Source organism: Phodopus roborovskii, unplaced genomic scaffold, assembly GCF_943737965.1.
Source record: "Phodopus roborovskii unplaced genomic scaffold, PHOROB, whole genome shotgun sequence".
Taxonomy (NCBI): Eukaryota; Metazoa; Chordata; class Mammalia; order Rodentia; family Cricetidae; genus Phodopus; species Phodopus roborovskii.
Window position 1 is genome coordinate 1,968,366 of NW_026126622.1, and position 22,085 is coordinate 1,990,450.

Here is a 22,085-nt window from a genome sequence, read left to right on the forward strand (position 1 = left end):
CTGTGGGGTCTTATGGACCTAAGAAATGGACTTGTTAATAAATCAAGGCTTTGTTTAGAAAGAATTTCAAACCATCTCTGGAGGGGACATGATGGTACCTCAGTCTTTACTCTGCAAGGAGGGAGGGAAGTGGGTATTCCAGAAGCATCTACATGTTCCATCTGTGTCTTGTTGCTTTCTAGAAGGCTGGTGTGTCTGGAACACCTGAGACTATTTCTAACCATATCAGAATAAGATAGAGCCTTTGTGCCAGCTGAGTTTGTATAAACTGCTTGTGAACAGCTCACTCCAGTGTAGGGGCTCATATTAGTGTAGAAAGCTCACTCTAGTGTAGAAAGCTGACACCAGTGTAGAAAGCTCACACTAGTGTGGACAACTAAAAAAATTAGCTCTAGTTTAGAAGGGAAACTATTTGATCATTATGAAAATGTGAAAGCCTCAATCAAAAGCCCATCCCTTAATAATAGAGAATTCCCATCAAACAAAACCTCCATGGACCAACAGTCCTAAAAGGGACTGAAAGAGATATGAGTATCATCATAGAAAAGCAGACTATAATGAGCTTAAGACAAGCATCTGGTGTTAGACACCTTTACCAGCTGGTATGGACTTCTGTGCGAGGACCCACTTGACATTTGTGGTGTAGTAGAGAAGCATTTGGTGGTGTAGAGAAATCTTGAGGGGAGCCCTTGACCATTCAGGGACTCTACTGTTGGATTAGCTTCCTGGCTTCCCTTGGTCTTATCTTCAGGCTTGTAATCTCATTGTCTGGATGACTCTATCCATTGCTTCCTGTTCCAGCAAAGAAAGGAAAAAAAGGTCCAAACCAACTTTGTTGTCTCCCCTTTCGCATTAAAGAATTTCTGTGAATACTAGTGAGTACAGGGGCTGGGAAGGTGGCTGAGTTATTCCAGTGCCTGCCAAGTAAGCTTGAAGACCTGAGTGAGTTTGGATTACCAGCACCCATGCAAAAATGTCACTTTTGGGGGCTTGAAGACAAGCAGATCCCTGGAACACATTGACCACTAACTTAACCAAATTCATGACCTCTGAGTTTCATGTTCAAAAGTAAGGTGGAATGCAGTCACAGAGCATGTTCAACATTGACTTCTGGACTCCACATGCAAGTACCTGCACAAACACATACATATCACAAGGGTGAATATGTTGTCTGCCTAAGACTTGTATTTCCGATTATATTTCTAAGCCTGTTCACCAGGTGACTAAGAAATAGTATGTCAGCTCTATCAATGAGCAGCATTGTAATGACAAAATGCTTTGACTAGTAGCATTGCTATGATAAAGGTGGCTCTGATTGGCTCTGTGTCTAGGTGGGGGAATAAGAATCATTGAGGGTATCACTGGTGTGATACAGCCTGTCTCTTGGAGGGTCCCTGGAAACTACCTATAAGTGATATGAGAAATATATAACCATGAGAACTCTTGGCAACAGTTTTAAAACTGCATGAGGTCCATATGCCCTTCATAGTGGGTGCTGTGTTCCTCTCCGCTGAGCCATCAAACAGCCCTGTTAGGCTAGCTATGGACAGTGTGTAGATTCTGTGGAAGAGGCAAATGATCAATAGCTCCCATCTTATTCCCTCAAAATAAGGGCCCCGTGTCTAGTTGAGGTTTAGGTACCCCAAGAGTCTGAATATTTAGGGGAATTTGTTAGAGGACTTTGGGGCAATCTGGATGTGATGGTCCAGGCCCATAATTCCTACACTGAGGCAGAGGAACATGAATGGCATTCAAGGTCATCCTCCATAGCAAATTTAAGGCCATTCTAGACTTTATGAGACCATGTCTTAAAAACAAAACACCTCGAGGATCTCTTCAAGGCACTTGTTACTTCTCATGGGCCAGAACTACATTACATGAAACCTCCCATCCCTCCCTGTCTTAATGATGGGTGGGGAACTGTGTACTGGGATTTCTGTAGAACCTGGTAGATCTGGAGAGGTGTTGATTGAACAAGCTCTAGTCTGATAAATTAGCCTCTGGCTAGTGTGCATTTCAGACTTCTAGATGGAAGTGAACTGTGGTAGAATCCCTAAAGAACTGAGAAAAACCTGTGAGACTGTTGCTTAGAAATGGACCCACATACTCTCCTCTCAAGTCTGAGTTACCTGGAAGCTTGCTTTTTTTGGAAGTTAATGGGAGATGGGCTTTGACCCTAGCTCTGGCCTTATTTCCCTTGGAATGTTTAACATTTGTGAGAACAGCATCAGAAACCCAAGTGAGAGCATCTTCATCCTAACATTGACCAGGTATTTTAGGATTTCTATTTCTGTGATAAATACTGTGGCCAAAACCAACTTGGGGAGAAAGGGTTTATTTCAGCTTACAACTCTCAGGTCACATTCCATCACTGAGGGAAGTTACATAGGAACTCAAGGCAGGAGTGTGGGAGCAGGAACTGCAGCAGAGACCTTGGAGGAATGCTGCTCATTGGCTTCCCCAGCCTGCTTTCTTAAACCATGCAGGGCCATTTACCCAGGATGGCATTGCCCATAATGGACTGGGGCCTCCCACATCAATCACTAATCAAGAAATGCCCACAGGCTTGTCTGTATGCCAGTATTATGTAAGCATTTTCTCAATTGTTGTTCCCTCTTCTCAGATGACTGTAGCTTGTATCAGGTTGACAAAAAGCAAAACAAAATCCTAGCCAGCACACCTGGGCATGGTGTGGCCTAGCCCCATGCTGTTTACTATGTTTGTACCATGTCACCTGACCAATTACTCTACCAGGAATGTGGACTTCCTGGCCCATAGCAAAGTAAGCCTAACATCACATACCCAATGGCCCATGGCTAAAGAGGGATAGTGCCACATCTGCACTTAGAGCCATTAGTTCTTAGCCTGTGATTTCTATCCAGTGTGCCCTAAGTAATGAGGACAGTCATGGGTGTGGCTCAGTGATTGGGACCTTGCTTGGCATATGTGAATCACTGAGTTCAACCCCAGTTCTAAAAATTAATAGATAGAGGGATAGGTGAATAGGTAGGTGGATAGAAAAATAAGAAAAACCTGCATAAGAAGTAGGCAAAGCCCTGCAGCTGCTTAGCTTGAGCCAGGCATGATTGACCTAAATGCTCCAATATATCAACTCTTCAGCCACTCTGCTATCAGTAACAGGTAGGTGTCAGGACAAAGGAAGAAATAAGAGGTTCCGTGAGAGTTAGTCATAAGCTTGATGTCACTATATATAGAGTGGCAAAATGGGACTAGAACCCAGCCTTTGGTATTGGCTCGTCATCCCCATCCCTCAGCAGCTCCCTGGAGAGGAATAAAAGACATACCATTCAAGTTCCAGGGAGTTCACTGGAGAATAAACCTCAAGATATCAAGAGAGACTCCTGAGGACTTCCCTAAGTGATGAAAGATAGAAGGCACATTCACAATGTATTTCAGGGTACTTCACAATGTATTTCAGGTGCAAGCCCATAATTCCAGGTAGGGTAGAGGATGTGTCAACACTTGCAGCCTGTGAACAAATTTGTGTTAAAGTTCAGCTTGCATGTTCTTATTAAAACCCAAAGGATGGTATTGGTCACAAGCAATGGTACCTAACAGTGGCTGCATGAGTCCAAAATAACAGAGATCAGCTCATACTCCATTCCTCACACTTGCTACTCCTCTGTGAGCCAAAGCTACTGTGAGATGTCTGCAATCCCAGCACACCACCTTCTGCTCTAGACTCATCCTGCCATAATTCTTGGCCTTATGTGTCAGGTTCCTTCACCCATCTATAACTTGTCTATGTGCCATGCCTGACCTACATGCTAGCCCACTAGAAGAATGGGGAACTGATACTGCCTTTCTTCACAGTGACAATGCTACTCTATCCAGTGTTTGAATCCAAGGTTTGACTTTCTCTTAAAATAAACACCTAGGGCAAGCCTGTCTAAAGGAGACCTCTGAATAGAGGTGTCCTCTTTGACTGCGGGGACAAGGCTCCTGAGATGGCATGAGTCTGGGGAAGTGTTGACAGGCTAGGATTCAGGTGACTCCAGGAGTTCAAAGAGAGATTAGAGAAGCCAACAGCTTTTCTCTTTCACAAACAAGATCAAGTTTGTCAGCAGTCAGTGACAGGCATTATACATTTTAAAGCAGGAACTTTTATTGCTTAGCAGTGGGTTTGAAAGATTTAAGATAGAGCTTGGATCAGGCCAAGATCCACAGAAGTGAAAATGAATTCCCTCTGGAGATCCGGGAGGAATGCCCTCCCTTTACACCCACGCAGTACGGAAAGCTTGGTTCAGACCCCATCTCCTCTTCTGGGACTCCCTCCTGAAGCTTCCTGGATTTACACCAGCTTACACACACTTCCCGTTGACATAGATACTGCACTGTCCAAGTGAGGCCTTCCCCATGCCCACATCCAGCTGACAGTTAAAGCAGTCATCCAGGGCATGACCCAGGGGTGGGTAGTGCCGTTATTAACCAGTCTGGTACAAACCAGCTTTCTAGAGGTTTCTGGTCAGTGCAGCAGTGAACAGCCTTGTGTTGTGGATATGGGTTATTCTATAGAAATGCTCCCTACATAAAGTAGGGTGAGCAGTTATGTCAACATGAGAGCATTCTAACTTTGAACATGGCTGAAGTACCTTGCAAAAGGGGACAGCAGACACAGCCCTTGGTTATTGTGCTAATCATATTTATATTGCTATGACCAAATACCCAAATAGACAACTCAAAGAATGAGAGTTAATTTGTGTCACTCTTCAGACCATGCTTGCTGGGCTCCATTGTAGTGAGGCTGTAGAGATCGGGCTCATGGTGGGGCAAATAACCTTACTGCATGGCAGATAGGAAGGAGAAAGACAGAGAACCTCAAGATACAGTCTCTAGGAATGCCCCTCCAACTGACCTACTGTCTTTAACCAAACTCCACCTCCACAAGTTTTGCTTTCTTCTCAGTGTCATCAGCAAGTTATGTAGCCATTGGTGAATTAGCCCATTGATTGGGTCAGAGGCCCTGTGGTCCACTCACCTCTCAGTGATTGGGTCACTATCTGGGGACCAAGGCTTCTTTCTGGTGAGACACTTCATATCCAAGCTATAAGTTCTTTAACAGCTGTTGATGAATGTGCTGACTCCATACTCACCACACTGTGCTCTCTAGCTAGATGTCCTTACCTCCAGGCACTGGGTATATGGTGGTGTTGTGTTGAATCCGCATGTGTATCTTTCCTCAGAAGTGAAGTTCAATACCATTCCAGAAGTTCTTAAGCTGAGCTGAGCCATTTGTGTCTCCATCCTTCCCTGCCTTCTCATTTAATTTGCTTTGTTTCTTAGAGTCTCTCTGTGTAGCCCAGGTTGAACTCAGAGTCCTGGTCCTCCTGCCTCTGCTTCTCAAATGCTGGAGTTGAGGTACAAGTTAGCATACCTGGCTCACATCTCTTTTCTTAAGCCTTTCCTGCATACTACTACTGTGGCAAAGTAACTCAGATTAACTTACAAAAAGGAATCATGGTTTCAAAAGTTCCAGTTTGTGGTTGGTTGGCTTTGTTGGAGAACTGTGGTGTGACATGGCACAGGCCAGGGGACAGGGAACAAGATTATACCTCATGGCAGTTAAGATGCAGAGAAAGAGAGAGAGAGAGAGAGAGAGAGTTGAGGTCCCAAACCCACTTTAAGGTCAACCCCAGTAGTCTAATTTTCTCCTTAAATTCATCCTTAAAGGTCCTATTATGTCATAATAGAACCATCAGCTGGGGACCCTAGCCTTTAATACATGGGCTTCCAGGGGACACTTCAAATCCACGTTGTTAACATAGCATTTGAGGAAATGGCTCAGTGGTTATTATTACTGCACAAACTCAAGGATCTGAGTTCTGATTCTTAATGGCCACATAAAAAACAGACACAGTGGCCCATGCCTGTAGCCTCAGTACTGGAGAGCATGAATATGGGGTGCTGGAGATAGGCAAATCCTGGCATAGGAGGCTTATGCCAGCTAGTCCATGTGGAACCTAAAGCTTCCAGCTCAGTAACAGACCCTGCCCAAAAATAGAAAGTGGAGAGCAACACAGGAAAACATTTAACATTGACCTTTGGCCTCCACATGCATACATAGGTGCCTGCACCCACAAGTGCATACATACCACACACGTACACACACCTGCACACCCCAAAAACTACAGGTAACAACAATAAAAACCTTCTTTGTCCATTCTTCTTTTGGATCTAACCCCTCCATCCCCTGAGATGTATTAGGATATAATTGGAAAATACAAAATGTGTTGGTAAATGTGTATAACATGTGGTTGATATAAAAAAAATACATGGTGATATAATCTCTACAGTTGAGCTAAACACATCCTCCTCTATCACAGCCTCCTCTGTGTGGAGCATAGAGAGAACACTTAAGATCTATGGTCTTAGAAAATTTCTAGCACACAGTTATCCTTTGATATCCAGTGGCTCCCCATAGCTACCAAAACCACAGAGATTCTCTAGTCCTGTATAGCAAATAGTATGGTGTGTGCTTATAACCTGTGCAAGCCTATACTCGTGTGGGTACCTGGTTCCTCTCTGTGTGACATACAATACTTAAAGATCATTTCAGTCAGTGGTTGGTTGAAGATTGGGACTGTGGATTTGCAGGTGGTAGTCAGTAGTCACCATGCCATATGCTGGGTCTCTGAGGTTCATTGCCTGTGGCTGAACATTGTTACACTTTGACCAATGTTTCCCTTAAGCCCTGGCTAGGCCTTTGTTTCTTGTGAATCTGTGCTATCTTTTCACTTAAAAGAAGGGAGCCCTTTGGTTGTATTGAAGTTGTCATTATGGATACTTTGGTGGTTTTGTTTGTTTTGTTCTGTTTAAACAGAATTTCATCCTGTAGTAGAGTCTAGCCTTGAACTTGCAAGCCCTTGTCTCGGCCTTCCCAGTGCTAGGTCCATAGTTGTGAACAACCACACCCAGCCTTTGTCCTTTACACACACACACACACACACACACACACACACACACACACACACACACATTGCTTCACTGAAATTTTATGGGTTCAAATGGTTAATCTTTTTCTTTTGTAATTTTTAAGGCCAACATAATCCTCACGATTCTTAAGATTATTTTTAAAGTTTTCATCTAGAACTTTTATGATTAGAAAAATGAATCTGATTCATCTGCAAATTTTTGATTTATGGATACAGTCAGAGATCATGTTTTGAGCACCCTGTACCCAAGCAGCTGACTATGGCAGGACATGACTGGTGTCAGAGGCCCTGCCGTTGCTGTATTTTTCTGGCTCTGGGTCCATCTGGGGATGGTCCATCTAGGTCTTAACTGGGGCTGCTCTACTCATAGGATTTATGTGCATTATGTAACTTGCTTGGACTTGTTTGTGTCCCTGACACCATTTTTCTTTTTCACATCTTCCCTGGAGACTTCTGTGTGGCTATTTTTCTATATATGTTTTTGGATTAGTGTGTCTAGTTACACACACAAGAAATTCCCCTTGGCATCTTTATTTGGCATCCATTCGGTCTGTCTAGTTAGAGGGAAAGTGTCAGCTCTACAGCGCAGACTTCTCTGATGCCTAACGAGGCTTCTTGCCCCATCAGGTCAAATGTATTTGTCTTTAGAGCTTGTTCGGGAACCCTGACACACATCCTTTTCATTCATTTATTCTTTTGCCTTTTATCCCACTTATTGTTTTGATAAATGTTATCTTTTGCTTCATTACGTTTTTCTGATTTGCTTGTAGGTACAAAGAAACCTATTGATTTTTTTTATATTAAATTCTAAACCATTGGTTTGGGAATTTTTCTTATTTTCCCCCAAATACATTTTTATTTGTTTTCTTGGCTCTTCCCTGGCCTAGAATCATGCCATCTGCAAATTAGAATGCCTTACACTCTCCTTTTTTTTTTTTTTTTTTTTTTTTTTTTTGTCAATTCTTCCTCTTATCTCACTGAATTGGCCAGAAAATAAGGAAAAAAGTAGCACTGGTTTGAAAAGACCCATCCTTTTGGTTTGTTATAAAATGTTCACACATACAAAGATTAGAAAGAAAATTATACCCATCACCACACACTCTTACTGACTTCAGACTCACAGTGCACACCTCCTTATGACCCATGGTGGTTAGCTTCCATCCCCACACTCCAAGTTCTCTAGAGCAAGCCCATTTTCCCTCTAAATATTTCAACTCTATATCCCTAAATATGGAAACTATTAAAAATCGTTGCAATGTTATTGCCACAACTGAAATAAAGCTAGCAGTCATTTCTGTGTGTCATTCGGTGTCAGCTAGTGTTTGCATTTGCTCATGCACAGTGTCCCTCTGAATAATGTCCCCAGTGAGCCTGGTTGGTAGATGTTATAATTCTGTTTGGCCTCCTGTAGATTCTGCACTCATATGTTTTTTCTCTCTTTGTGTTGCTGTAAGAAAACTGTGAGTGAAATCACATTAGGAGCGGGAGAGTTTGTTTGGTTTACATTTGCAGGTGATAGTCCATCATTGAGGGAAGTCAGGGCAGGAACTTAAGCAGGAGCTTGAAGCAGAAACCATGGAGGAAGGCGGTTTGTTGGATTTCTCAAAGACTATGCTTACCCAGCTTTCATATAGAACCCAGGATCGCCTGCTTGGGGAAAGTACTGCCCATAATGAGCTGGATTCTCCTCCATCAATAACTCTACAGACATGCCCACCAAGCAATCTAATCTAGGCAGTTCCTCAAGGGAGGCTGGCCTTTCAGATGTCTGCATAAAGTTGACAAAACTAACAGTCCCTGTTTTCTTTTTCACAATAGTTTTAATGATACATTATGGAAGTCATACAAGCTCCTCACCATGACCATGAGCTTGGAAAAGGGATTAATAGGATGTCACCTCCAAAATTAGGATATAGGAAGAGGTGTTGCCTCCATCTCTCCATTGCTCACTGTCTAAGGGAGCCAACCTGCTGTGCCATGGTCCTGAGTTGCCTTGCAGAGAGGCCAGCAGGCAGGGGACCTAAGGCTCTGCCAGCCACCATGGGAGGGAACTTAGAATTGATCTTTCTTGTTCAGGTCTTAAAATTGTAACAGGTTGCACAGCTACCTAGACTAAAGCCATCACAGAGCCACAGGCCCCAGCTAAGACATAGCAGGATTCCCAAGATAATGAGTGTTTGCTGTTTTAAGCCACTAAATTTGAGGGTATTTTTTATGCAATTATACTCAATAAACAATAACTAGTGTGTTTTATTTTCAAAGTTGCACTGCCGCAATGATTTGTGCTGATATTTTGCCAGGACTTCAGGGCTCTTGCATTCATGTTCTTTTGTTCCTGTGCCCCAGGTTCTGATTTTCAGTGATTATGCATTTGTCTTATTTCACTAATCACACTTCATTTCCAGAGATGGCAATATCGACATTGCCAAGGATGCAGAGCTGTAGGCTCAGTTAGGATTTCCTGGCCTTCGTTCTTGTCTTTGCAGCAAAGCCCAGGGATGGACCACCAAATGGCCTCAGATGGGGAGGGAACCATCTCCAGGGTACCAGGGGTGTATCTCTGGGGCCTCTCTTCCCATAGCAGGCTATCCCAGATGCTTGGAAATCATGTTTAGGTTTTTTTTTTATCATGTCACAGATGAACATTTAGATTACTTTGTTTCATTTTCCTTTTAATTCTTAGAAGTAAGCTTTGTCAGTATGACCATGGAAAGTACCTGGCATGGGTCTAAAGTCAGACATACAGCACAGCGTGTACTGTGTGCAGAGCTGTCTAGTCCTGCATCCTTATCTCCTATGTTCTCCATAGACAGCAATTAATGTTGTTTAACATCATTTTTTTCAGATTTCTAAAATGCTCTGTTCTTTGTATAAACTTCTAAATGGATGCACAAAGCATAAAAATCTTTTTTATTTTACGTTTTAGATAGGATTTTATGGGGCTTATATAAAGTTTTTTTACACACTTGATTTTATGCAACGGTTAATGTTTTGTGTATATTTATTGTGAGTTTAACTTCCTTTGTTTAGATAAGTGGAGGTGCATTTAGACTTCCTTTCTCCATCATGCCTTCTTTCTAGAGTTGCATGGTGCTAGTAGCCTTCCAACCTGCTCCATGGGACTCTCTGCTTTAAGATGGTTTTCCAGGTCTCTGCCTCCACAAATACTAGCTCAGGAAATGGCTCTTCCCATTTGGCCAATCTTCCTTCCTCCCTCCCTCCTTCCCTCCCTCCCCCTTCCTTCCTCCTCCCTTTCTCTCCCTCCCTCCTTTCCTCCCTCCTCCTTCCTCCTCCCTTTCTCTCTCTCTCTCTACCCCCTCCCTCCCCTTCTCTCCCTCCTCCTCCCCCTTCCTTCTTCCTCTCTTTCTCTCTCCCTCCCTCCTTGCCTCCCTCCCCCTTCCCCCCTCCCTCCTCTCTTCCTCCTTCCCTCCCTCCCCTTCCCTTCCCTCCCTCCCCCTTCCTTCCTCCTTCCTTTCTCTCTTCCTCCCTCTCTCCCTCTCTCCCCTCCCTCCCCTCTCTCCATCCCTCCCCCTCTCTCCCTCCTTTTTCTTGGAAGTCATCTACCCAGACACAAGCTAATGTCTATGTTAACCTCAGTGGAACTGGGGACTGGGCTGGACTTGGATTTGGCCTTTTTTTCCTCTATCAAAGTTTCTCCTCCTGCAGCCGCTGCAGACTCTTGTCATTTGCTGTGTTCTAAAGCACCACACCATGTGTGTCACTGCGAGCTGTCCCTGTCCATGACAGTTCTACCTGTGTCAGGCCTGAATTTACAGATAGCACCATCTGTGAGCAGCACAGGCTGCTCTGCACAGGGGTGTCTCAGAGGCCCAAGCTGCTGCCGGGCAGAGCCTTGCTCTGGGATAGGCTTCTTGAAGATGGAAGCACTGTAGACTCTTAGAGAGAGGCTCTCCAGGGGGCCTGAAGGCCATTCCTTCCCCTCTTGGGGGCTCCTCCCCATGGGTTGGCTCTTCACTGACTTTAGTGGCTGTGTGACATGTGCCCTAAAGAGTGGCTTATCAGACTTGTGGCCTTTCTGAGGCCGTGGAGATGGGTGTCCCTCTGCTCCATAGTCCTCACAAGATCCGATGCTTGTCCTTCCTCCTTCCTCCCTCCCACTGAATCCATCTGTGTCTTACATATCCCCATACTAGCAACCCTCCTCTGCTTCTTGGAGCCCAAACTTGAGAATGGCTCAGAGTCTGCCCCTGCCCACACTGCTCCCCCATGGGTTGGCTCCCACCTGCTTTCCCTTGAAATGGCTCCAAGGTCACCACTGGTTGCCTTGTCAGGATGCCCAGAACATGGGGACCCCTTGTAGATGGCCTCCTGCCAGCATGGTACAGATGAGCTTCTCTCTCTCTCTCTCTCTCTCTCTCTCTCTCTCTCTCTCTCTCTCTCTCTCTCTCGTCATGCCTGGCAGAGCTGGTTTCTGGGGCCTCCTTCTGCTACCTCGCTCCCTATCCTCCCTCACCCATGCCTGCAGCTTCACTTAACACCTCTTACAGCTCATTCTTCATCTGTTGTCTAACCTGGGCCTTCTAAGCTGTTCTTGGAAGGTGCCCTAGCTCCTGCAGCTAAACTGGTCCAAAAGCCCTGCCTCAAGGCCAGTCCTTTCCAAGGAACCCTTTGAGAGTGAGTAGAAGCTCTAGTCATCTAGCCATGGACCATCTTCTCAATTCTTCTCTACCTCACCTCCCATTCAGCCTGACTCTCCCAATCCCATAATCCTCCTTGTCTACACCAGAATCCTTTCCTGCTTGTTTGGACTCCTGCAGTGGCCACTTAGCTGCTGTTCTTCATTCTTCCTCTCTGTTTTGTCTCTCTGGAGAAAGTGGTGTGGCTGAGCTACTTCCCCGGCTGCTAGGCCAGAGTGACCATCTTTGAAATGGCTCCTAAATCTTCACATCTAGCCACAGTGCTTTTTCTACACTCTGACTTACTCCAACTGCTGGCTCCTTCCTTGAACCAGGTCACCTGGAAGCCCTCTAGTCCTCCTGAATTGCCTCTCTCTCTGCTACCTTTGTACCTGCTCTTGCCTCAGCCTGGCAAGCTCTCTTCTCTGACTCGCTGATATCTCCAATGTTACAGACTTCCACTCACTGGCAGCTCCCTCCCTCAGGTTAGGCCTGCTGCTCCTCCTTTAGGACCACACCTTTCCTACTGGCTCTCATCACAGTCCTTGGTTATGAGTTTATGTTGGCCTGTGGACTGGTGTCAGCCCACATGCTGTGGGCCTTGTTTTGTGACATCACAAGTCCTCACAGGCAGGATACTGATTTAGGGAAAGCCATTTGACCTTGCTTAAATGGTCTTTCTCATAAAATGGGACAATGAGGTTGATTTCATGGGATTGTGAAGGACTGATGGCTGGAACTCTGCTCTCACACAGGGCTGGTGAGTGAGACATGGCAGCTGCACCTGGGCCTCCCAGATGCACAAGAAATTTGTCTGCTTAGTGCTATACTCCAGCCCCACAACTGTGCCCTCTGGCACCCAGGGAGAGGGGGCAGTTTTGAAGCTAGCAGCATCTGCCCACTCCTTACATGCAGAATTATCCTCCCCAGGTAGCAGAGATGGGTGATGCCAGTTATATCTCCATGAGACGCCAACACTTCCCTGTCCACAGAGCCAGACAACAAACCTCACCCTAAGGCTACATACAGAGCATAATGACTCTGGGGCTGGACAGCAGCAGGCTAACCATGCTGCAAACAAGCATGCTTCAGGCAGGGAAGGAAGGCTGTGTCTCACACCCTTGTCACCTGCACACTCAGGGATATATGCTGTGTGAGTCAGAGGTCCATCAGAAGGGGGCGCATTGCCCTCTGGGGACGCAGTCTATTAAACATTTGGAGTTGCTCTGCTCTCCGTCTCCCTCTGCTGGTGCCAGCTAAGAGTTGCTGGGGAGTTCGATGAAGGAGGAACAAGTGCCCTTCACACACAGGGTCTGTGCCCCCCACTGTTCTCAGGTTAGTGAGGAGCAACAGTGCTATCAACAGTCTTCTTCTCAGGCACAGGGATGAAAACAGGAGCATAAGCCTCATCCAGGTCCAGGAAGCTGGTTAGGTCGCCTGGGAAACTGATGGAAGGAGCCAGAAGGCATAAGCTCTTAAGGTGGGAGTCCGATTCAGAGGCCTGTCCCTGTCCTCCCTCCCACAGGATGAGAGGATACTTGCCTAGCTTAGATCCTGGTATTGGCTGAGTCTCCCCAAGGGTAAATAAAGTCCCTGCACCATCCATGGGACACAGTAGTACTCTCTTCTCTTACACACACACACACACACACACACACACACACACACACAATTATGGCATTGGGCCCCACTTGGGGGATCCAAGTCTATGAGATGCCCCTTCGCCACTGATACACACATCTCTGACCTGTGTTCACTGGAGAGAGTTAAGACCAATGTGGCCGATGGTGGAAAAGCTGAAGTCCTAGAAGTCAGGGTGGCAGCGCCTGGGTTGTGATGGTTCCTGTTCCTTGTGCTGGGTGGCTGCCAAACCCCCTGGCTGTTGCACAAGGACCATCACTGCCAATAGCCAGCTCCAAACCTAGAGCTATGGTGCCTTTGATAGAGAAGATTGAGTAGGCCCTTACCAAGGAGAGCTGCAGGGACAGTTGAGGCCACCTTGCCCTTGGGGACAGGATGTGGGAGCCCTTGCCTGAGAAAGCTAGTGTGGGTTCTTGGCCTGGGAAAATCCTGACTGGGGAGGTGTCTCTTGAGTTCCCTCCACTCTACTGTCTTGCAGTTTGAGCATGCCTGTCCCAATCCTGGCCTCACTGAGCCCCCTAGGCCTGCCCCAGGGCTGAACAGCCCCCACTTTATGCCCTGAAGTCTCAGCTGTATATTCAGAGAAAGCTCAGAGGCCCTGCAGCCACAGGCTTGAAAGCCAAAGCCTTGAGTCCTCTTTTTCATTGTCTGATAATTTGATACCTACATACATACATGCATGCATACACACACACACACACACACACATAATATATAACACTCTAGATATTTTCACAACCCATTACTTACCCCATTTCACCCTCCATCTCCTTCTGAAACTCAATAAATTTTCTCCCGACCCCTCCTTTTTCTTTATGGTGTTTGTTGTGTGTGTGTGTGTGCGTGTGCGTGTGTGTGTGTGTGTGTGTGTGAGAGAGAGAGAGAGAGAGAGAGAGAGAGAGAGAGGACCCACTATTTGTTGGCAGCTGTGAGGGTTTATTTATTGGAGCATGAGCAGCTTGTCATTGTTTACACCACTGGAGAGAATGACATCCCTCCCTAAGCAGCCATCAAGGAACCTCATGAGCCCCTCCCTCTTCCATGATGAACTGTTGAGAGACCCAATCGTGTAGAGGCAATGACAGCTGCTTTGAGTTCATGAGTCTTTCCTCTGAATGGCTCCCATCTCAGGAGTTTCTCTAGTGTTGGGAACCCTCTGCTCCATCTGACCCCACTAAGTGTGAGGTAGCTGGAGCTCACGGATCAGTGCTGGCTCACAAACACCATCTCCCCGGGACTAGGCACCTGGCCATCAAATGCCACATTTGCCTCCCTCAGGTGCCAGCAATTCTCTTGGCCTTAAATAGCCACCTTCTTCTTTCTTCTGAGTTTGGGCTAAGATAATCATAGGCACTCTGTTGCTTTAATAATTTAAGGTGTCTTCCACTGAGAACCAAGAGCTCCTCATTGCTGGAAGCTCATGCCCTTCCATTCCCAGGAGGAGCATGAGCTAGTATGTGAGGTCCAGAGCCATGCCATAGCATGTACCACCCCAGCTTGCTCGTGCACATTCTCTCTCTCTAGCATGTGTCTATGTATATATGGCACACTGGTGGATAGGAGTCTGATGATATGTGGGGAGGAGTTCTAGGTGAGGAGCTCTCCATGGAGAGTCCATGATGAACTGGCATCCACCAGAGAGCTTCCGCTGGATTGGTCTTTCCGACCTGAGCCATCACCAAGCTCGATGTTGGGGTGGGTGGCTGGAAGAAGTGTGGTAACAAAGGCATCATCCAAGCAGCAGGATGCAGCTGCACTGAGCAAGGTGACAGTGACAGTGGGAGGAGCAACCTGTGATGGGCTCATTTGCCAGGCATATGGGTGTTGGCTAGATTGCCAGTTTGAACCCAGAAAGCCTGAGCTAATCAGCCGCAGGCTGCAGAGCCCCCACAACAGTCCTGTAGCATGGCTGCTCCCCAAGGATCTCCAGACGTAACTGTGTCAGCCAGGTCACATTGGCTATCATGGTGAAAGGGGGTCAGCTGGTCATTGGCTACATCTCCACCCCTGGACATAGGCTTGAGAAAGGACCACCTCCCATCCCCTTTAACTCATCCCACTTACCTTCCTTCCATCTGTCCTTGGGTTCTACAGAGGGACATGTTTCTTCCCCGAGGACGTGGAGTGGTAGGGGAGCTCAATGGCTTTAAACTGGTATAAGGGCTATGCCAGCAGACTGGAAGTCACTGGAGCATCTGTCATGCAGGGTGTTCAGGAAGGTCCTGACTAGGAGCAGGTGCAGCCATGTAAGCCTACACCAGGTCTCCTGTCAGTTGACTGTAGTCCCACCTGATATTGTAAATAATATACCCTGCCCACTCATTTCCATACTACCCACCACAGCTTCTGCATCTCAGGACAGAAGTTTGTCCTTGCAACAGACAGGAAAAGCCCTGTCTTCCTCATCTGCCCCTTAAGAGTGTGTTAGTAGACCCCCCTCACTAGAGCTGCAATGACCTATTCAGGAGCCATGGACCAGTAACCTGTGGCTTTCAATGTTTCAACATATTAAAATTATAGTTATCCCTCCCTTGATGTCTGTGGAGAGCTGGTTGTAGGACCCCTTTGGAAGCCAGTCTGCAGCTGTCCACATCCACATTGAATAAAAATGTAATTTGTGCACCCTCCTTCACACACAAATTTATCTCTAGATGGCTTTTAAGTACCAGGTACAATAGAAGTGTCATGTGAACAACGGTTACACTGTAGTTTTTCAGGGAATAACCACGAGGGAAAAAGTCTGAGCTTGCTCAGCATGGACACAGCCATCTCGGGTCTCACGGTCTCATTACATAGTGCATGATCTGAAGTTCACAGATGTGGGTCTCAGATACAGAGTGTCAGCTGCATCTTCAGGAACAGCCACTCCAGTTGAAGTGTTCAGAGTACCAGTGTCTGTGGTCCTTGTTCTGGACGGTATAGGTGGTGTACTCCATCAGAGCTTCTTCTGTGCTGTTACAGTCTAGAGGCAGCAGATAGAATCAGGACCATGTTGCCCTGCTGAGGTCTGGGTTGGGTGGGATGAGAAACTGCAGGCTGGCAGGAGCCCCACTTGAGAGGGGAGGGAGAGAAAGTCCCCGAAGAATTCAGCATGGACCTTCACATACCTCCACGACAGTATGGAAAGTGTGCTGTGTTTGGGAGGCAGTCCTTTCTAGACCACAGCAGGTACAGGTCACCCTGAAGTCTGGGATACCTTGAGACACAGTTGCCTGGGGGCCCGGAATACCCCTCATCACACCATTCATGCAGAGCTTTTCAGCTATGGGTCAGTTGTGTGACTTGTACTGGCTTCCCCTGAGTTGCAGGTTCACTGCACAGCTTAGTCACCCCTCTTTGCTATCCTGGTTGCTGTGTACCTTGTGCTGGGCTGGGTATGTAAATTCCTGGTTCCTGGTTCCTCTTTTAGGAAGGCACTCACTCTATACCTCCTCAGTTCCAGGGCCCTGTGAGCCAGAAGACCTCATCGATGGGATCATCTTTGCAGCCAACTACCTGGGCTCCACCCAGCTGCTCTCTGAGCGCAACCCCTCCAAAAACATCCGAATGATGCAGGCTCAGGAGGCTGTCAGCAGGGTCAAGGTGGGGTGCTTCTGGGCCCTGAGGGCTACTTGGGAGGGTCCCTGGGGGTGCCCCAAAGTGATGGGGTTCAGGTGCTTTGTCCAGTGCAGAAAGTAGGCATGGCCCAGCATCCCAAAAGAGACCTGTAGCCTGGCTGGCACAGTCATCACTGTCTCCTTAGATGTGGTCCAGTCAGCTACTCGGAAACAGTTTCTCAAAGGCTGCTGATGGTTCTGAGGCATTGCAGTCTTTAAGCATATTTGTTTGGAGACTTAAATCCTATCCCAACAGTATATTTTTAGCACTGAAGTGCTTCGAGAAGCAGGGGAGGGTACATCAAGTGTCACTCAAATGCATGGCCTCAAGGAAAACTGATATACTCAAAGCTCTGTAGGCTTTTTGGCCTGTGTGGTTTTGTCAGCAGGTGAGGATGGGCAGAGGGAATACAAAATCATACTAGTAAAGCTAGGTAAGGTCAGAGGAGGGGACTTGGTGCCCAACACTGGATAAATGGAGCCTGAATATACTACCAGCCTGTGGGAATGAGGAACAGTGTCACCCCCCACCCCCACTATGCAGTGGATGGAAACAGAGGGAACCAGATCATCTATGCTGGTGAAGATAATCCAAATCTGGGAGGGCCAGGGCTGAATCCAGCCTTTACTTTTCCTTTGACCAAAGCTCTGGGCCCTATGACTCTGCCCACCTTGGCCTGGTTTCTGGTACCTGATCCTATCCTCGGGTATATGGAGTGAGTGGCAGTCATTTCTACTCCCAGAGGTGGCAGGCATGAATGGCCTCTCTCTTTTGTGTGCTCTCAGCACAATGGTGACTGTCCACCGGCCCTTGTAGAGTCTGAGTTCTTCCTATTAAGCATAAGGCTGAAATAACCTTGCCACAGCTTCCTTCCTGATTTTCTTTTCTTTTCCATGCTTCTCAGAGGATGCAGAAGGCTGCTAAGATCAAGAAAAAAGCGGTGTGTAGGACCTGTGTGGGCCTGATACAGCAATGCTTGCGTGCGTGTGTGCGTGCGTGCGTGCGTACCTGTCTTACCCCATGCATGGGAATTCAAGCAGTATATAGGCTTTTCTTCCTTCTTAGGAGAATGCTGGATTTTGAGATGAAGACATACTGTTTATCTTGTTACCCCAGGTTAATCAGCTTTTCTACTGCCTCCCATGTCTGGAAGCATGGTTCATGTCTGCAGAGCTCTGTTTTGTGTGCATGCTTCTAAACAGGACATTTGCTAGGACAGTGTAGTTTGTCTAGTACTCGGCTTCCTGTATAATATTAACTACATTGTTCTGCTTTTTAGGTCCATGAATTTTCACCCTTTAAACCAAGACAAGTAGTAGTTGTCTCCACTAGACGTGGTTCAGTGGTAGAGCACCCGCCTTCACACAAAGGTCTTGGCACACACATCTAAAAGCAAAAGAAAAAAGGAGAAAAAGGAAGGAAAAGAAAACAGTTCTTAAAGCCTGGGTAGACTTTCAAAATTAGGTTGACAGTCACTGGTTTATTGACCTAGTTATTCTGTAAATGCTGGTTTTTTTTTCTATATCCTTACATATGACACCAGCAAGCTTGGTTTCAGGGGGGCTTGGGTAAGTTCATGGAGATGCAGCACAGTGGCTTGTTATCTACCCCCTTTTAAACTTATGTTTCAGCAACAAGAGATCTAGTTTCTCATCCTCAAAGTGACAGCACTTTCTGATTTTGTGGCCAAAGGACCCTACCTGCTGGGCTCCCTTTTCATGTTTGGGGGATGAACTCACTGCTCTCCATCTGCCAGCTCAGACTGGATGTTAAGGACCTCTAGGCAGTAGGTTGCAGGCCTGTGGATGGACATGTTTCTGTGCAGAAGAGAACCTTCTTGTTTGTCATCCCTGCCCTCCCCTGAGCTGCTCAGGACTGGGGGAAGTGGGGGCACTGGGGTTCTTAGCGATTGTAACCAATTTCTGGGTCTGCAGGCCCAGAAATCCTCTGGAGTCACAGACTCTAATGGGGTGAGACACAGTGCGGTCTTTTTCAGAATGGTCGGCAGCCAGGCCACCTTGGCAGAAGGTGCCTTCTTCCTGGGTCACTGTGTAGGGCCCCTTTTATGATCTGACTGCAGATAGTGGGGAACACTGTCCTGGCTGAACCATGGCCAACCTTGTTCTCTGGTGCCCTTTTGTAGGACTTTGTTTCTCTCCATCTTTTGCCAGGGCAGGTCATAGATGACCTACCCCATCTCTTTGTCAGTCTCACCTCTGTTTGCCTTCCTACCATCTGAGTGTAGCCCTCTGGAGATTCTTCACTAAAATTCCTTTACTGAAGGCCTAACACCAAGGGCAACCTATAATTTTTATTATTATTATTATTTACTCTGGCTTTTCCTACTTTTAAGCAGCAGGATTTTGAGCTGTAATCTCCGAATACAACAGTGAAGTGCAGTGACACACATGTATGAAGATGTCATGGGGGGATAGTGACTTTGTATGCTAACCTAAACAATTTAACATGGTGGCGGTGGGGATTCCCCTGCTGTGGAATGTAACCCAGGTATTTTCAAACAGAGGGAAAGCTCCTCATGGTCCTGAAGGTTTTCCTTCAACTGGATTGTCTAGGAGTCTGTTCTTTTTCTACTTATTTAAAGGCAGGATCATCTTGTGGTTGACTGACAGCCCCAAAGATCTCTGCCCTTGGCAACAGAACTAAGACATATGTTGTCACTGAAATACAGGGCTTCTCTGCAACTTAGATTCTTGAAAACTTGTCTGCAGGGAGGATTTCGATTGGAATTTGTCTACTGAATAATTACATCACAGTTTCTGCTATGTGGTGGTTGAGGATGCCACCCCAGACCCCCAGAGATCACACTGAATTACTCACCCCAGTGGGCAAAGCGGGAGGGCAGGATGGGGAGCAAATGGGGCAGTACTTTCTCGTGCCACTGTGAGGTAATTAGGATCCTCACAGGTGTAAAGAACAATTAGCAGTTGCTCTGCTTAGGGGCAGGCCTTGAATAGCTGCTCAGCTCCAGAGCAGGAGGTTGAAACACAGCTGGCAGACTGAGCCACTGCCGGTGGAGGCCACAATCAAGGTGTGACAGCTTTCTCTCCCTGCACTGGCCTGTCACTGTCAGGCATTGCCCAGTTCTGTCCTCCATCTCTCTTTGTTGTCTTTGGAAGGGTGCCCATGTGATTACGTTTACATTTAAGTAAAAAGGAAGGGCTTAGGTCTAAAGCAAAGTTTTTTGGAGAATGTTTTCCCTTTCCCCTATTTCCTAACATCTCTAACTTTAAGATTTGTACCTGGAGTGTGATGACAGTCACCATCACCACATCCAGCAAGAATTAGCCAAGGGCCCTGCTGGCTGCCAAGGGGAGCCGTAAGACTCCAGGCACCTGCTATGGCAAGCTTCCCCTTCTCCCTGTGCACTGTACCTCAAGAGTTCACACTCCAGAGGGGGTTCCCCACCACCCATGCATGCAGGCTTCCAGAGGCTGCCCCACTTTGGACCTGTGTCAACTCAGGGTCACTATAGTATCACATGAGGCAGCGAACTGTGGTGGACCTCTGGGTTGTGACATCTGTTGTTCTTTCTTAGAATTCTGAGGGTGATACCCAGACACTGACAGAAGTAGACCTCTTCATCTCTACCCAGAGGATCAAAGTGTTAAACGCTGACACACAGGTAAGCACTTGACCTGCAGTTGTCCGGAATCACGCTAGCCTGGGGCCTCAGGAGAGCATCTAGTTGCAGAAGAGCTTTCCCAGGGAAGATTGTACTTCAGTGCCCAGGTTCAAAGTACCTTTGTGTCTTTGTCATTGCCAGGGAATCAGGAGGTGACACACTAGACACAGTGTTTCCCAACCTTCCTCATGCTGTACCCCTCCTGTTGTGGTGACCCCCAACCATACAATTATTTTTGTTGATACTTCATAGCTGTAATTTTGAAACTGTTATGGGTCATAATATAAATAGTTTGGGGATAAATGTTTGTCAAAGTGTCGTGACCCACAGGCTGAGAACCCGTGCACTAGCCCTTCTGGGTTCCGGATCCCTTATATTCTGAGTTCTTGGCCGCTATTGACACTCTTGCCCATATTGTTTGCAACATGGAAAGTACACAACAGTGATTTATAACAACACCATGTTGTCACCCACCGACAGATACTGCTCTATGTCTCCCTGGTCACTTTTCTGCAAGACACAAGAACCTTGTTGATAGTGGTGTTATTATGGTGTTCTTCCCTCTGATGTTTGAACACTCTTTTACTTTCTGAGACCGTAAGGTATTTGGCAATAACCTTGCACTTTACCTTCCTTAGTCCTGAGCCAGGCATCTTTTCCAGGGCCCCACAGTTTGTTTTAGTAGACAATGACATGCATACATATGGACCTGGCTGCGGCTGCTTGCAGTTGCTGGTGAGTCATTGCTCCTGAGCCCTGGCAGTTTGTGGAACTGAACGGCATGTGCTGCAAAAAGCTATAAGTTCATTATACCTGAGACCGCCTGTTGGGATGGTAGTGCTCTTCCCATCCCGTACACTCCCCTTTGTCTTACAGTATAGACCCTAGTTCCCAGCATCAATGTGTTTCTGCCATTTAGTTAACTTTTTGTTATGGTCTATAGCAGTCATTCTCAACCTGTGGGTCAGGACCCCTGAGTGTCACATATAGAATATCCTGCACATCAAATATTTATATTATGATTCATAACCATAATAAATTCACAGTTATGAAGTGTGCTACAAAAAATAACTTGATGGTTGGGGGTCATGAGGAATGGTACCAAAGGGCATTAGGAAGGTTGACAATCGCTTGATCTACAGCCTGGTCCTACTGTTTTTATGCATGGGTGGTGAGGCAGCCATCATAGTGGGATCACATGGGGGAGGAAGTTGCCTATTTCCTGGAGGCTTTCATGAGAAGAGAGGGGAAATGGTGGCCTGAAGTTCTAATAACCCCCAGATATATCCCCAGTGACCTAGCTTTATTCCTCCAGGCCCAGCCTCCTGGAGGTTCTGCCATTTCTCAGTAGCACCATGGGTAGGGGCCTTTGGGAACATTCCAGATCCAGCTGCAGCTGTCAGCAAAAGGAAGGGTACCTGGGCGAAGTGCAGGAGAACCCTGCTTCGTTTGCAGTCTGTCCCCAGGCACTCTTCAGCTCCCCTAGAAGTGAATGCCACTGCTAGTGTATCTGCCACCCAAGGCCCTGTCTGGGGACCCTCTTCCTGCCATATGATAAGACTGCAGACCCCCAGAAAGAATGGTGGTGTCCCATGTAGGCCCTGCCTTCCACAC

The 22,085-nt window shown here is 46.8% G+C and overlaps 1 protein-coding gene across 5 annotated transcripts in view; it reads left to right on the forward strand.

Annotated features, from left to right (window-relative positions):
* Nucleotides 1-22,085, forward strand: part of Apba2 (amyloid beta precursor protein binding family A member 2) — a 184,517-nt gene that overhangs the window by 145,588 nt on the left and 16,844 nt on the right. For 4 of the 5 annotated variants that reach the window (XM_051206443.1, XM_051206442.1, XM_051206444.1 and 1 more), the window contains 3 exons: nt 16,668-16,813; nt 17,733-17,768; nt 20,385-20,471. In XM_051206443.1, coding sequence (XP_051062400.1) covers nt 16,668-16,813; nt 17,733-17,768; nt 20,385-20,471 — 269 coding nt within the window. The remainder of the gene's footprint in view (nt 1-16,667; nt 16,814-17,732; nt 17,769-20,384; nt 20,472-22,085) is intronic. The other variant, XM_051206446.1, reaches the window with a different exon arrangement.